Raw genomic sequence first — 11,507 nt, 5'->3', positions numbered from 1 at the left:
GGTGATGGTAATTTCCCAAAGTAAACGAAGAATGAAGATAACGCTAAGAGACGGGCTCATGTATTTTCCGATAATAACTAAGCTATAACTATATTCAGCGGCTTAAAAGACCTCCAGCTGTTCGATGGGCAGCCACTTGGAGCTCTCCAGGGCGTCGTACAGCCGGCGATCGGCGTCGATGGCCTCGCGATTCAACTTGTCCACGTCCAGGACGAACTTGTGCTCCACCAATCCGTACTCATCATCAGCTCCGTTGGCGGCCGTCGCCGTCTGCTGCTGCTGTTCGTACTGAGCGCTGCGTTGAGCGCTCCAGGCTTCGGCGTGCTGGGCAAGGGTCTGTGGGTTGGAATGCGACTGGGACATGGCCTGCTGGTAGTAAGCAGCTGCATCTGTGATCGAAGGACCAGCCTGCTCGTAGTAGCCCTGCCAGGCTTGATATCCCTGCCAATAGGTGCTGGTGGGGTCGTAGTACTGCGAGTAGTCTGTTCCCCCGACCGTGGAAGCACTTGTTCCGGAGCCACCATAGCCATAGTTTGTGTTTCCTTCTCCCAGGCCAGAGCCCAACTCGGACTTTGGCTTGGGCACAGCATTGCAGATCTTGATGGGTTTGCTGCCCAGTCCGATGTAGCCGTTCATGTCGTACAGCGCCGACTTTTGCTCATCCTCGATGCCGAAACGCACAAAGCCGTAGCCCTTCGAGAAGCCCAGGCTGTCCAGGATCACCTTGGCGGTCTTGATGGAGGTGAACTTGCTGGAGAAGACCTTGTACAGCTGGTAGTCGTCCACATCCGAGCTGAGGTCGCCCACCCAGACGCTAAATTCGCGCTCGTTGCCGGGCAGTTTGTACGAGTTGCTGGCAGAGTTCAGGCGGAAGCGCACGATGGGATTGGTGCCGGGAATGGGCTTTCCGTTCAGCTTGTGCATCGCGTCCAGCGCATGGTCATCCGATATGAAGTTGACGAAGCAGTAGCCGGCCGGTTCGCCGGTGTACTTGTTGCGCATCAGTCGCACGGTGGTGGGATCCTCGCCCATCTTCCGGAAAGCGGCGATTATGAAGTTCTCGGTCATGTAGGATTCCAGCTGAAATGGCCATTCTGCAGTTGAAGATGGTGTTTATGGGGCAACACACAATGCTACTCACGCTTCCCATCCACAGTTGACAATGTACAGAGGCCATGGCTGCTTAAATGAACTGTTTTCTGTCGTTTAAATCAACACAACAAACGCAAATCTAAAAAATATGTTCTTTTTTTCTAACGACCAGGCTAGTGATGTGAAAAATCTTGTTGTTTCTTTGGCATCGATGTTTAACGATATATCGATATAGTACCATAAAACAGTTGGAGCCCTGGTTTAAGCCATGTTTTCCACCTTGGTTGGTGTCTTCGGTGGTTTGGGTATTCACTAAATAGAAGTAATTTATTTTAAATTAAAAATGAAATAACAGTTAATTTAAAGCCAGTTACTACTGAAATTCGGTTTCTTTAACACCTAAAATTAATCAAAACTTTAAAAGTATATACATTAAAATGTAATTTCCTGTGAAATCACTGTTTTACCATGCGCTTTGCATATCTTAAAAAACCCTCTTTTCAACCATTTTATAAAAAACAATAATACCACTATAAAATCCAAGGTTATTTGACAACCCTGTGCAGTAACGACATTTCCATAGACTTTAGTTTCTAATCATTTCAAATTCAAATCAGTTTTGGCGAAAATGCGTATTACTCTGTCCCGGTTGGCCAGTTTTACTCCAAAACTGAAGGAGCTGCGGATCATACTGGATCCAAAAGGGGCAGCCTCCAAGGGAGCAAGGTAAAATCGACACCGCCCCCTTTTAAATTATATAATTTACCCTCGAGCAACGTTACTTTACAGGGAATATGTGGAAAGATTCTATCCCAACCTAAAGAAAAACAATCCCGATCTACCGATCCTGGTGCGCGAATGCTCCGGCGTCCAGCCGCGACTCACCGCCCGCTATGGTGAGTTGAAAAATGGAAAATACATATGTTTTTAAGCTTAAAATCCTCCACTTAATCTCCGCCAGTCAACGGCAAAGAGGTCTCCCTATCGCTGGCCAACCAGGAAGCTCCCGACATACACAAAAACCTGGAGGCAGTTGGGAAGTAGATCTTACGCTTAGAAAACTATTATTTTAGGCGGCAATAAATACGTATATTCACAATTACGTGTATATTAAGTAACACATTACACTTAAAATCTTTCGCTTGGTAGGTACATTAATTTCCAGCTATAGCAATAGCATATAAAAACAGCCCTTAAGCTCAATCCTTGAAGGGGGGCAGACCGAACAGCTCCGGTTTGAAATCCGCCAGGGAGCCCAGCACCTGGGTGGCGTGGGAGGTCTTCTCTGGCGACAGCCGCGGATCCGGCACCATGACCACCTGCATTCCAGCGCTATTGCCCGCCGTAACGCCATTCGGCGAATCCTCGAAGACCAGGCAGTCGGAGGCTTTGGGCGGCACAGCGAATCTGGAGGCGGCCACCAGGAAAATGTCCGGTGCCGGCTTGCCTTGGACCACCTCCTTGTCCGTGGAGCCGCACACCTTGTGGTTGAACAGGCTGAACAGTTCCCGGTGCTGGTTGCTCTTCAGCTCGACCATGTCGGCGCCGGAACTGGTGGCCAGGCAAAAGGGCACCTTGTTGGCGTGCAGATGACGCAGCAGGCGCTCAGCACCTAAAATAGGGAATGCATATAAGATTAATGACAAGTTTTGGACAGTTGGATAAGCAATAGATAGAGCGCAGGTGGTATTTATAAAGGGATAAAGCCGATTAGTGTGTTCTGGACGTGGTGCTAACCTTCCAGCAGGGGAACGTTGTGAAGCCGCTCGTGGCACAGTTTCGAGTACTGCTTGAGGAAGTCTGTCGTCGTGATGGGCAGCTGGCACTCGGTTATGGCTATCTCCGCCGAGCGCTGCTCCGTGGTGCCCATGACCCGGAAACGCACGTCCGCCGGATACGGACGGCCAAAGGAGGCGGCTATTTGCCGGGTGATCTCCTCGTATATCCGCTCCGTGTCTGAAACGTGACGTAGCAAAGCGAGAACGGGGATTAGTACCTGGCATCAACTGGGCGTTCCGCATCAGGATCTCGGCATTGGCGCGCTGCTGGCGAGCGTACTCCTCCCACGAAAAGGGCAGTTCATAGTGCTCGACCATGAACCTGGACAGCGGCTCCGTCTGCAGGCCCATGACCAGTTCCTTCACCTCGAAGGGATACGCCTTGCCGTAGGGCTCGAGGATCATTTCGGTGGCCACCGTATAGAGGCGTTCGGTGTCTGTTCGGCAAACAGTTAACACAAAAAGCAGACTCAAGCACGGCGGCACTCACCCAGCAGCAATCCGTCCATGTCGAAGATGCAGTGCGTCACCTTTCGCAGCACTTTACTGGCCATCTTGAGGTTGTTTCTCGGTTATGTAATGGCAAACAGGTAGACAAGGTCGCCGCTGCAACACAGAGGTCATAATTGAGTCACCATTTCAGCTGGAACTGGAGCATCCCCCGCCCACTCTCTCATGTCCCCCACTTTGACCACACTTCCTGGATTTTTTGCCTCTTGTTCGGTCGTGTCCTTGACCGAATGTCGTCGCCTTCCTGGCAGTGGGGTCAAAGATAAGGACTGCCCATAACTGTACGGCCTTGACCTACACGTAATCCTCTTCCGCCTTTGGCAATCGCGTATCGAATGTTTTTTTCCGCCTTGCTTTCCGAATTTTTCCGCGATTGCGAGCTTTTAGAGGTGGAGAGGTTTTCAAAACATCGGTAACACAGATGTTTGGGGAGGAGTAATCGATGTTTTTTTAAATTGTATAATTACCCTTTTCAGTTGTTGATAATCTTGTTTTTCAATCCAGAATGTAACACGTTAAAAAATAGATTAAAAATACATTTTTTTATTTATTATTTATTTATTCCAACATGCAAGAACATGGATGTTTTTCCACCTCTAATGCGAGCTTTACTTATTTTCAAAAATCGTCCCCTCAAATTTTGAGGTGATGAAACCTCTATCATGGCTAAAGTATTAGATAACGAAGTTTATTAGGAAATAAAAGTATTAGTAATTATGGATCAAGCATTAAAAACATTTTTTTATGCTAAGTTATCTTGACTCAAGCCACAAATCAAAAATCCTAACATCGCCAGAACTATTTTGCAAAATTACCTGCAATTGCAGTTTCTAAAATATTTTCCTATGGACAACTATTCATAGAAATCGGCATCAACTTTTATCAAAGAGCAAGCAAAATGTGTCCCCAAAAGCTTTCAGTAAACATCACACTTTTTAGGAATAGCAGATACTTGTTTTTCTTTTAAATTTATTAAAAAACAAATACATTTTAGATGGTCGAATGTAGTCCACTTGCTTTTTTTCTGTTGAAGGGAATCTGCAAGGGAAACAAAGGAAATTAGCCAATGGAAATAATAAAACGTTGATTTTGAGAGGAGTTAAGACCCATTTGATGTAAGACAATAGCTTACCTTAACTTAGGCGCTCAGCAAGCACACACCGCCGGCCTTCTTGATCTTGTCCTCAGCCTTCTTGGAGAAGTACTTGGCCTTCACGATGACGGGGCGGGCGGGCAGGTGACCACGGCCCAGCAGCTTGTAGTAGCCCTATTGGGAGAAGATAAGAACATTCGTTAGTGCTGGCTCACAGGGGGTAAGAAAACAATGCACATCCTCTGAAGAAGCTGCTGGCTTTGATCTGAAAGGCTGTCCTCTACACGGTGAGAGCAATTGTACGGTCGCATTCTGTCCGCCCATCGCCTTAGGTGTCTCTTCATATTCAAAGCAGCAGCAGCAGCAGAATCAGGAATAACAGACAGCTGGGGAAACTTACGAATTTAACCAAGTCGATGACGGGAGCCTTGGTGCTCTTCTCCTTCTCCAACTCGGCGAACTTGTCGGCTCCGACCAGGGACCAGAGCTTGTCCAGGTTGATCTCGGGCCTGAACTTGTGCTGGCGGCGCAGATGGAAGTTCCTCATACCAACCTTGCCGAAGTAACCGGGATGGTATTTGTCGAAGTTGATGCGGTGGTGGTGCATGCCACCAGCGTTACCGCGACCTCCGGGATGCTTGCGGTGCTTGCCGATACGGCCGTGACCGTGGCTGACATGACCACGCAGCTTCCTGGTCTTCTTCCGCTTGATATTCGACTGTAAGGGAGAGCAGAACAGAAACGTGTTTTCATTCACCAATCCTCACATTTTTCACCCACGTGCTGGAGGTTATGTTTACATGCAGCGTTCGCTGCGCTCTATATCCTCACTTTGGCCTTGCGGTCGGCGGGCAGGCAAGCTGCTTCACATTTGGACAACTCTTCTGTTCATCTCGCTGCGTTTACCTGCCCACAAACCACATTTTAAGTGCACCACATTTACCGACGTCCACTCACCATCTTCAAATTTTTTGGAAAGAAAGAAGCGAAGTTGGCTGCGGTTGTAGAGGTGGGACCGAAGGCGATAGTTATTCGATACTATCGATCGTTGTAGAATATCGATGTCTTGCCAGGGAATATCGAATATTCAATTATATTTGAATAAGATCAAGGGTATAAAAGTAAATATTAAAGAAATCAAGGTAATAAGGAAAATTAGTTTTCCATTTTTAAAAACTTGATTTAATATGAATAAAATATAATAATACAAATAACTCATATTTATGAGCCGATATGTATTCGATACATGGCTCAGAGCACCCCTAAGCAAGACTGTTAACTTAACAGTAGCTGTTAAGCACACCTATGTCGCCAATAATTCAAATATTTAGTTTATAATTTGTTTGGTGTTTTATATTTAACAACTTAGATTTCCTCCACTAGCTTAAATCGCTGGTGCTGATTTTCGGGTATAACATTAAAGAACTTCTTATAGATGGTCTGGTCCTGACGGCCGGCGTAGTTCCGCTGAATCCAGCTGTGGTCCCAGTTGGGGTCGATTGGCTCGCAGGTCACATATACCTTGCCGTGCTCCATGGCGAACAGGGTTCCATTGCGTCCAAATCCCACCTATCAAAGGGATTCAAAATAGGAACATAAAAGCCAGGACAACTCCTTCAACTGCTACATACATTTAAGCCCGGATGGAAGCGCGTGGTGAGCTGGGTGGCCAGAATGGTGCCCTCGGAGACGTGGTGTCCATCCTGGACGCGCCATCCCCGATGTTTGGGTCTCGCATGGCCCTTCTTGTTCCTCGTACTTCCACCGGTTTTCTTACTGGCATTGCGCACGGTGGCTGAAATCGCAAATCATTAGTTGCAATCCTCTTTTTAGGGCAAGTACTTACTCATCAGTGGCTGGTCCGCCTTCAGGCATGTCATTGTAAGTTTCTGCATTATATTAAACGACATTTTTGGGCTTATATTCCAGTAACGAGGTTTGTTTATGCAATTTTTTATTAAGACCTAGTGTGGCCAGCGGAAGTGGAGCAGAAATACCGAAAGGGGCTCCACTTAACAGAATGTTATCGACTGTTGCCAACTGTCGATAAAAGACAGCTAACAATGTTAATCATACCTTTTTTAAATCTGAATTTAAACAACATAAATAAATAAACATATATTTTACTTGTTAGTTTATTGTTATACTTTTAATTAGAAAGATAAGTTACCGTTCTTAAAAAAGATTCTTTATAAACTACTAAGCCTTAGAGAAATATAATCTGGATATAAAATAGCTAAGCCCACATCTCTGCTGTAAGCGGGGGCGGATTGTGGAATTTTGAACCTTTTTCAGTGGGGTTACACTCGCCGGCGTCGAAAATTATTTGTTTGTTTTTTCCGGCATTAGCATTAAGTTTAAAGTTTAAATTTAGTATGACGACGTGGGGCAATATCTGCCGCATCTGCAGCAGCCCCGCAGACTATGAGATTTTCGCCAAGATTCCCACATACTTGCACGGCTCCACAAACGAGTTCCTCAACTGGCAGAAGCCCATAAACATTTTGCTCGAGGAGACGACGGGGCTGAAGGTAGGTGACTCCCATCTCTGGCATCCAGATCTATAGATTACATTTTCGTAGAACTCCACTGACGACGGCCTGCCGCGGAACATATGTGCTCCATGCATCTCGTATCTCAAGCACGCCGTAACATTCCGGGAGCAGTGCATCAAGAATGCCCTGAGTCTGAAGCTGGCTGAGCTCTACCAGCAAAAGAGGGTCAACATCTCGGATGCGAATAAAATAGACAAGGAGAGCGCCCTTTTCACTGCCGAGGATCTACGCTTCGTGGAGCAGAGACCCGTGCACAATATTCTCCTGAACAACAGCAGCTCCAAACTGGAGTCCACCAAGGACAAGGTGCACAAGCGACTGCTCAACCAAGCGGCTCCCGAACTGAGCGGCAGCTCGGAGCAGAGGATCCAATACCTAAACATACTGTTCAACAAGCACAATACCTTGCCAAGACACTCCCGGGATGGAGAACTGCCCACAGGCAGCGGCCAAAACGAGGACGAGGAGGATTACTATGCGGTGGCCAGCTCCAGCGATGACAACGAGGAGGCGGCTCTGCTGCGAAAGCACAAGAACTGCTACAACTACAGCGAGACGAACTTCGAGGAAGACGATCCCATGGAGCAGGACCAGTTGCAACTGCGCGACATCAAGGTCAATATTCCGGAGCCCATGTGGAAGGAGCGCAAGTGCCCTGCCTGCTCCAAGCGCTTTATGTTCGAGGAGTCGCAGCAGTCGCATCTGGACAACTGCGTGGAGTACCAGTTCGTCACGTTTGTTAATGAGGTGACAAAACTTATGGATATAAGGCGGCAAAAAATGGTATCGCCGCACGAGTTCATCCGCCGCATGATATTCGCCCTGCACAAGACCTGCACCTGGCTGCAGGAACATTCCATAGATTCGCTTCTGGCCGAGAAGCTCAATCAAGTGAAGGTGTCCAACGGCGAGAAGTCGACTGAGGTGACAATTCCCGCAGATATTCCCGATCTTCGCTCGGTAGAGGAACAGCCTTTTGCCATGTTTGACTTTGTAAGCGGCACGACGACTCCGATCACGGAGGAGAATAATGTTCTGTACGCCATTGAGCGTTCAGAAAGCCGCAACTCGCAGAGTACGCCCACGGTAAAGAAACCCATTCCCATTCGGGGAGTGGCCGCGGGGTCATCGCTGGGTCTGGGACTAGGCCTGGACAAGCACAAGGAGCGGGCCACGTTCCTGGAGAAACTGCAACGGGCTGTAGTCTCTCCTGGCACGATTTCCCAGGGCAGTGCCCCCATATTCTCAGCCCGATGTGGACAGTGCAATTTAGTATTCGACTCGGTCTCCGAACTGGAGGTCCACAATCACAATGCCCATAGGGGCAGTGTCGCCGACGACGAAGCCAAGAGGCGCGAAATAATCGCCCTCTTCGAAGATGACATCTAAATTTTCCAAAGAACTGTTTTTCGATGCAGGGTGGCTGAATATATTTAAATTAATAATCCCGCCAGCCACTTTGCATCTCTGTGTTTTGTCAAATTGTATTTGTTTATTATTTATTTATTTTATTTTGTTTCCTATTAGGGGTTTACCCATGCTTAGCTATAATCCATGTTCATTTTACATTCTCATGTACTCAAGTACTTTCTTTTATAAGTATAATCAGACCAATAAAGAGATTCGCAAGACTTTATCAAAGCCTATGCGTATATTTGCAAACTATCCAATATCATATTGGAGTCTGACAGGTTTAAGTGCAGAAAATTCCTGAGCAAACGTACCAAGTCCAGGTTGAGTTGAGAGTCTCGCTTGGCGAAGAGGTGATTTAGGGTTTTTACAAAATTCTGTGGCTCTGCTAGTCCACCCAATAGTTGTGGTTCACCTTTTGCCACCAGATTGGCCATCACACGCACTCCATAGATAAGAGAAAGGTTGTCAACCAATGAGGATACGGTGGCTTCAAAGAAATTCACCAGGCATTCGGCTTGTTTGGTTCCTAGTTTGAGATCCTGTCCAACAATTTCCAATTGGTGCACTATGTACATGAAGTATTCGCTAGCAGGATCCTCCAGCTTCTTTTGGTGCAGGTTCTGGGCTATGTACCGCCGGTCATCGGCGCTCACATGCGGCCGGCAGTGGGTGGCCACCAGGAAAAGGCAGATACCTGCATCTGCTTGGCAGCCATTGAGCTCGCTGTACAGCCGCCACAATTTGGGCACCAGTTGCATTTGCAGTAAGATCCTGCCAGCCTTATCGCAGGTGGCCAGGATGTTGGCCAAGGTCCAAAGGCAGCTGCGCTTCAGGCGTTCCTCCTTGCCATCGAGGTATGTGACCATGTAGCTGCCCGCCAAACTGGCAATCTTCTCAGAGACATGAGCCTCGCCCAGGGAAAGATTACACAGGCACTCGACGGCATCTATGTGCCGCTGAATGTGAGGCCCTAAAAGTGAAGTTCCTTTATGAGACAAGAATACAATTCCTGAAGGATAATATACTGACCAGTGAGCTCCTTTACCAGAACTTGAATGGCGCCCGGAATGATTGCAAAGGCGTTGATATTGTCATTGCCTTGAAGGAAGGCCAGTGACAGGCGGCACAGATCCTCGGAGGTGGCATGCTTGCGGCGCTTGATCCGGCCGGCCATTCCAGTAACGTCCTTGGTGCCCAGGCTCTCCAGCGCCGCCACCTCCTCCTTCACCTGCCCGAGTCCAATACGCAACGCGTCCTTCGCTTTTATGCGGCACTCAAGGCGTTGATCCCGGGCATATCCTCGGATCTTGCTCCGGAGGAGGATATTCTCCACAGGAGTCGTATCTGAGTCCATTTGATATAATTTAAACAAAATTTAATCAAATTTAATTCAAGTAACCAATAATTCGATATATCTGAGATATCGATAACAATAACACTTGGTTGGGCGAACCATAGGGTGGTTAGTGTTTTTTTCTCAGCTGTAAGAATTGTAAACAAAAAAATTTGGTGAGCGTAGTTTTTTGATTAATTTTCCCAATTGGAGTAAGTCTAAGTACTCAATTTCAGGGGCAATGGTGGCCTTGTGTCGCGTTTGCAATCAGAGTCCTGGATCCCTGATAAACATATTCGATGGGACGGCGGAATTGAGCTTAATTGTTTCCCACTACACTGGCTTAGAAGTTCGACCAGGAGACTCGTTTCCGGAGACCATTTGTTCGATGTGCCTGGAGGATGCACGGAATTCATATGGTAGCGGTGACCAGCCCCAGGAGGAGGTCTTTGAAATATTGGAATTCCAGGATGAGGAAGGGCTTCTTGAGGAGGACCCATTGGCAGAAGGATTCTGTCAAGTAAAGAATGAGGAACTTGTGGATGATTTGCTGGAGGAGGAGGTTTTCAAAATACCGGACTGCGAGGACTCAAATGATAATGTGCAATTTCAAGTAAAAAAAGAAAGGGTCGAGGCAACTGAATCAACTATCAACAAGTTTCAACCGCTCCCTGTCCAGATAAAAAACGAGCCAATTGAAAAAGATCTGTCCGATGAAGACTTCAGTCAGGAATCCGAAAGTATTACTCCTCCATCGAATTGTTTGGTCAAGAACGAGCCAATTGAAGATGATCAATTCGATGATGAAGTCTCCACAATTGCAGATTTTGCTGTTGATCAAAAAAAGGTTCATAAGCACAAGTGCTCTCGCTGTCATAAGTCCTTTCGTTTCTCCCACGACCTCAAAAGACACATTCGGATCCACGGGTCTTATCGATGTGTTACCTGCGATAAGACTTTTACATCACAGTCATCTCTGGACTCGCACGTCATGACTCACGAGGAAAGACCATTCGGCTGTACCTTTTGCCCAAAGTATTTCACGGAAGATTCCACGCTTCAGGAGCACATTTCGACCCACTTGCGACCGCACAAGTGTGGTCACTGTCCAAAGTCCTTTCTTTCGGCGCACGACCTTAAGAGACACATGCGGATTCACACGGGCGAACGACCCTACTTTTGTGAACACTGCCCGAAGACCTTTTCGGATAGGACTTCCTTGACGTCGCACCTGAGGGCCCACAAGGGGGAGCGGCCCTACAAGTGCTCCGAATGCCCGATGTCCTTTACGCAGCAGTGCAATCTTCAGAGGCACAAGCGCTGCCACACGGGAGAAAGGCCCTTCAAGTGCATCTACTGCCCGAAGTCCTTCACACAACACTCCAACCTGGGCCTGCACATGCAAGCTCATTCCGGAGAGCGGTTCAGTTGCACCATATGTCCCAAGTCCTTTGCCTACAATAACGATCTAAAACGACACATTCGCACCCACTCTGAGGACAAAATCCAGTGCTCCTTGTGCCCAAAATTATTTGCAACCAAATCCAATCTTACTAAACACCTAGTAAGAATACATGCAAAGGAATCGTGCAATTGAATAGTTGTAATAGATTTTAACTAGGACAATGTAAATATTTATAAGACTAATTTTATTAAATAACCAACATTTTCTAAAAACATTACATTGGGTTTTTTTTTGTTTTTAAGCTTCAATGTACAACATTTTGACAACC

General features: G+C 47.1%; 8 protein-coding genes across 9 annotated transcripts; 3 read left to right on the top strand and 5 right to left on the bottom strand.

Moving 5' to 3' along the window:
• Window positions 1-38: 38 nt before the first annotated feature.
• On the bottom strand, window positions 39-1,282 carry LOC119546730 (tRNA selenocysteine 1-associated protein 1). Its single transcript, XM_037853220.1, has 2 exons — window positions 1,142-1,282; window positions 39-1,080 (listed from the first exon to the last, which is right to left on the bottom strand). Exons 1-2 carry the CDS (start codon window positions 1,175-1,177, stop codon window positions 103-105), a joined length of 1,014 nt encoding a protein of 337 aa, XP_037709148.1. The 5' UTR covers window positions 1,178-1,282; the 3' UTR covers window positions 39-102.
• A 362-nt stretch (window positions 1,283-1,644) lies between these two features.
• LOC119548426 (NADH dehydrogenase [ubiquinone] 1 alpha subcomplex subunit 2) lies at window positions 1,645-2,191 on the top strand. The gene is made up of 3 exons (XM_037855667.1): window positions 1,645-1,818; window positions 1,882-1,988; window positions 2,054-2,191. The coding sequence occupies exons 1-3, from the start codon at window positions 1,721-1,723 to the stop codon at window positions 2,134-2,136; spliced, it is 288 nt and encodes a 95-aa protein (XP_037711595.1). The 5' UTR covers window positions 1,645-1,720; the 3' UTR covers window positions 2,137-2,191.
• On the bottom strand, window positions 2,160-3,803 carry LOC119548425 (probable pseudouridine-5'-phosphatase). 2 transcript variants are annotated; one of them, XM_037855665.1, is made up of 4 exons: window positions 3,679-3,803; window positions 3,361-3,476; window positions 3,089-3,307; window positions 2,160-2,704 (listed from the first exon to the last, which is right to left on the bottom strand). In XM_037855665.1, exons 2-4 carry the CDS (start codon window positions 3,422-3,424, stop codon window positions 2,292-2,294), a joined length of 696 nt encoding a protein of 231 aa, XP_037711593.1. In that variant the 5' UTR covers window positions 3,425-3,476; window positions 3,679-3,803; the 3' UTR covers window positions 2,160-2,291. The 2 variants fall into 2 exon arrangements, with proteins under 2 accessions (XP_037711593.1, XP_037711594.1); XM_037855666.1 differs by lacking the exon at window positions 3,089-3,307 and adding an exon at window positions 2,830-3,048.
• Window positions 3,804-4,312: 509 nt separating this feature from the next.
• On the bottom strand, window positions 4,313-5,526 carry LOC119548460 (60S ribosomal protein L27a). The gene is made up of 4 exons (XM_037855728.1): window positions 5,431-5,526; window positions 4,874-5,191; window positions 4,513-4,647; window positions 4,313-4,418 (listed from the first exon to the last, which is right to left on the bottom strand). Exons 1-3 carry the CDS (start codon window positions 5,431-5,433, stop codon window positions 4,519-4,521), a joined length of 450 nt encoding a protein of 149 aa, XP_037711656.1. The 5' UTR covers window positions 5,434-5,526; the 3' UTR covers window positions 4,313-4,418; window positions 4,513-4,518.
• Window positions 5,527-5,804: 278 nt separating this feature from the next.
• LOC119547428 (39S ribosomal protein L27, mitochondrial) lies at window positions 5,805-6,456 on the bottom strand. Its single transcript, XM_037854287.1, has 3 exons — window positions 6,320-6,456; window positions 6,105-6,268; window positions 5,805-6,042 (listed from the first exon to the last, which is right to left on the bottom strand). The coding sequence occupies exons 1-3, from the start codon at window positions 6,381-6,383 to the stop codon at window positions 5,839-5,841; spliced, it is 432 nt and encodes a 143-aa protein (XP_037710215.1). The 5' UTR covers window positions 6,384-6,456; the 3' UTR covers window positions 5,805-5,838.
• A 320-nt stretch (window positions 6,457-6,776) lies between these two features.
• On the top strand, window positions 6,777-8,657 carry LOC119547434. The gene is made up of 2 exons (XM_037854294.1): window positions 6,777-7,004; window positions 7,056-8,657. Exons 1-2 carry the CDS (start codon window positions 6,849-6,851, stop codon window positions 8,415-8,417), a joined length of 1,518 nt encoding a protein of 505 aa, XP_037710222.1. The 5' UTR covers window positions 6,777-6,848; the 3' UTR covers window positions 8,418-8,657.
• Window positions 8,634-9,871, bottom strand: LOC119547436 (transmembrane and coiled-coil domain-containing protein 6). The gene is made up of 2 exons (XM_037854296.1): window positions 9,471-9,871; window positions 8,634-9,411 (listed from the first exon to the last, which is right to left on the bottom strand). Exons 1-2 carry the CDS (start codon window positions 9,793-9,795, stop codon window positions 8,672-8,674), a joined length of 1,065 nt encoding a protein of 354 aa, XP_037710224.1. The 5' UTR covers window positions 9,796-9,871; the 3' UTR covers window positions 8,634-8,671.
• An 18-nt stretch (window positions 9,872-9,889) lies between these two features.
• On the top strand, window positions 9,890-11,453 carry LOC119547435 (zinc finger protein 501-like). The gene is made up of 2 exons (XM_037854295.1): window positions 9,890-9,950; window positions 10,011-11,453. The coding sequence occupies exon 2, from the start codon at window positions 10,016-10,018 to the stop codon at window positions 11,369-11,371; it is 1,356 nt and encodes a 451-aa protein (XP_037710223.1). The 5' UTR covers window positions 9,890-9,950; window positions 10,011-10,015; the 3' UTR covers window positions 11,372-11,453.
• The last annotated feature ends 54 nt before the right edge of the window (window positions 11,454-11,507 follow it).

The sequence above is a fragment of the Drosophila subpulchrella genome, chromosome 2L (assembly GCF_014743375.2).
Source record: "Drosophila subpulchrella strain 33 F10 #4 breed RU33 chromosome 2L, RU_Dsub_v1.1 Primary Assembly, whole genome shotgun sequence".
NCBI lineage: Eukaryota > Metazoa > Arthropoda > Insecta > Diptera > Drosophilidae > Drosophila > Drosophila subpulchrella.
The sequence above is the reverse complement of the archived record's forward strand: the minus strand, read 5'-3'. Positions and strand labels throughout refer to the sequence as shown.

Excerpts from the sequence above, each read along its gene's own strand:
- LOC119546730 (XM_037853220.1), bottom strand. The coding sequence starts at position 1,177 with ATGGCCTCTGTACATTGTCAACTGTGGATGGGAAGC. Across the intron at positions 1,081-1,141 it reads GTCAACTGTGGATGGGAAGC|CTGGAATCCTACATGACCGA; the intron begins GTGAGTAGCATT and ends TGGCCATTTCAG.
- LOC119548426 (XM_037855667.1), top strand. The coding sequence starts at position 1,721 with ATGCGTATTACTCTGTCCCGGTTGGCCAGTTTTACTCCAAAACTGAAG. Across the intron at positions 1,819-1,881 it reads GCAGCCTCCAAGGGAGCAAG|GGAATATGTGGAAAGATTCT; the intron begins GTAAAATCGACA and ends GTTACTTTACAG. Across the intron at positions 1,989-2,053 it reads GCGACTCACCGCCCGCTATG|TCAACGGCAAAGAGGTCTCC; the intron begins GTGAGTTGAAAA and ends AATCTCCGCCAG.
- LOC119548425 (XM_037855665.1), bottom strand. The coding sequence starts at position 3,424 with ATGGCCAGTAAAGTGCTGCGAAAGGTGACGCACTGCATCTTCGACATG. Across the intron at positions 3,308-3,360 it reads CATGGACGGATTGCTGCTGG|ACACCGAACGCCTCTATACG; the intron begins GTGAGTGCCGCC and ends TTTGCCGAACAG. Across the intron at positions 2,705-3,088 it reads GAACGCCCAGTTGATGCCAG|GTGCTGAGCGCCTGCTGCGT; the intron begins GTACTAATCCCC and ends TCCCTATTTTAG.
- LOC119548460 (XM_037855728.1), bottom strand. Across the intron at positions 4,648-4,873 it reads TCATCGACTTGGTTAAATTC|GGCTACTACAAGCTGCTGGG; the intron begins GTAAGTTTCCCC and ends TTCTCCCAATAG.
- LOC119547428 (XM_037854287.1), bottom strand. The coding sequence starts at position 6,383 with ATGTCGTTTAATATAATGCAGAAACTTACAATGACATGCCTGAAGGCG. Across the intron at positions 6,269-6,319 it reads GGCGGACCAGCCACTGATGA|CCACCGTGCGCAATGCCAGT; the intron begins GTAAGTACTTGC and ends TTGCGATTTCAG. Across the intron at positions 6,043-6,104 it reads GCTTCCATCCGGGCTTAAAT|GTGGGATTTGGACGCAATGG; the intron begins GTATGTAGCAGT and ends TCCCTTTGATAG.
- LOC119547434 (XM_037854294.1), top strand. The coding sequence starts at position 6,849 with ATGACGACGTGGGGCAATATCTGCCGCATCTGCAGCAGCCCCGCAGAC. Across the intron at positions 7,005-7,055 it reads AGGAGACGACGGGGCTGAAG|AACTCCACTGACGACGGCCT; the intron begins GTAGGTGACTCC and ends ACATTTTCGTAG.
- LOC119547436 (XM_037854296.1), bottom strand. The coding sequence starts at position 9,795 with ATGGACTCAGATACGACTCCTGTGGAGAATATCCTCCTCCGGAGCAAG. Across the intron at positions 9,412-9,470 it reads TCTGGTAAAGGAGCTCACTG|GGCCTCACATTCAGCGGCAC; the intron begins GTCAGTATATTA and ends CTTCACTTTTAG.
- LOC119547435 (XM_037854295.1), top strand. The coding sequence starts at position 10,016 with ATGGTGGCCTTGTGTCGCGTTTGCAATCAGAGTCCTGGATCCCTGATA.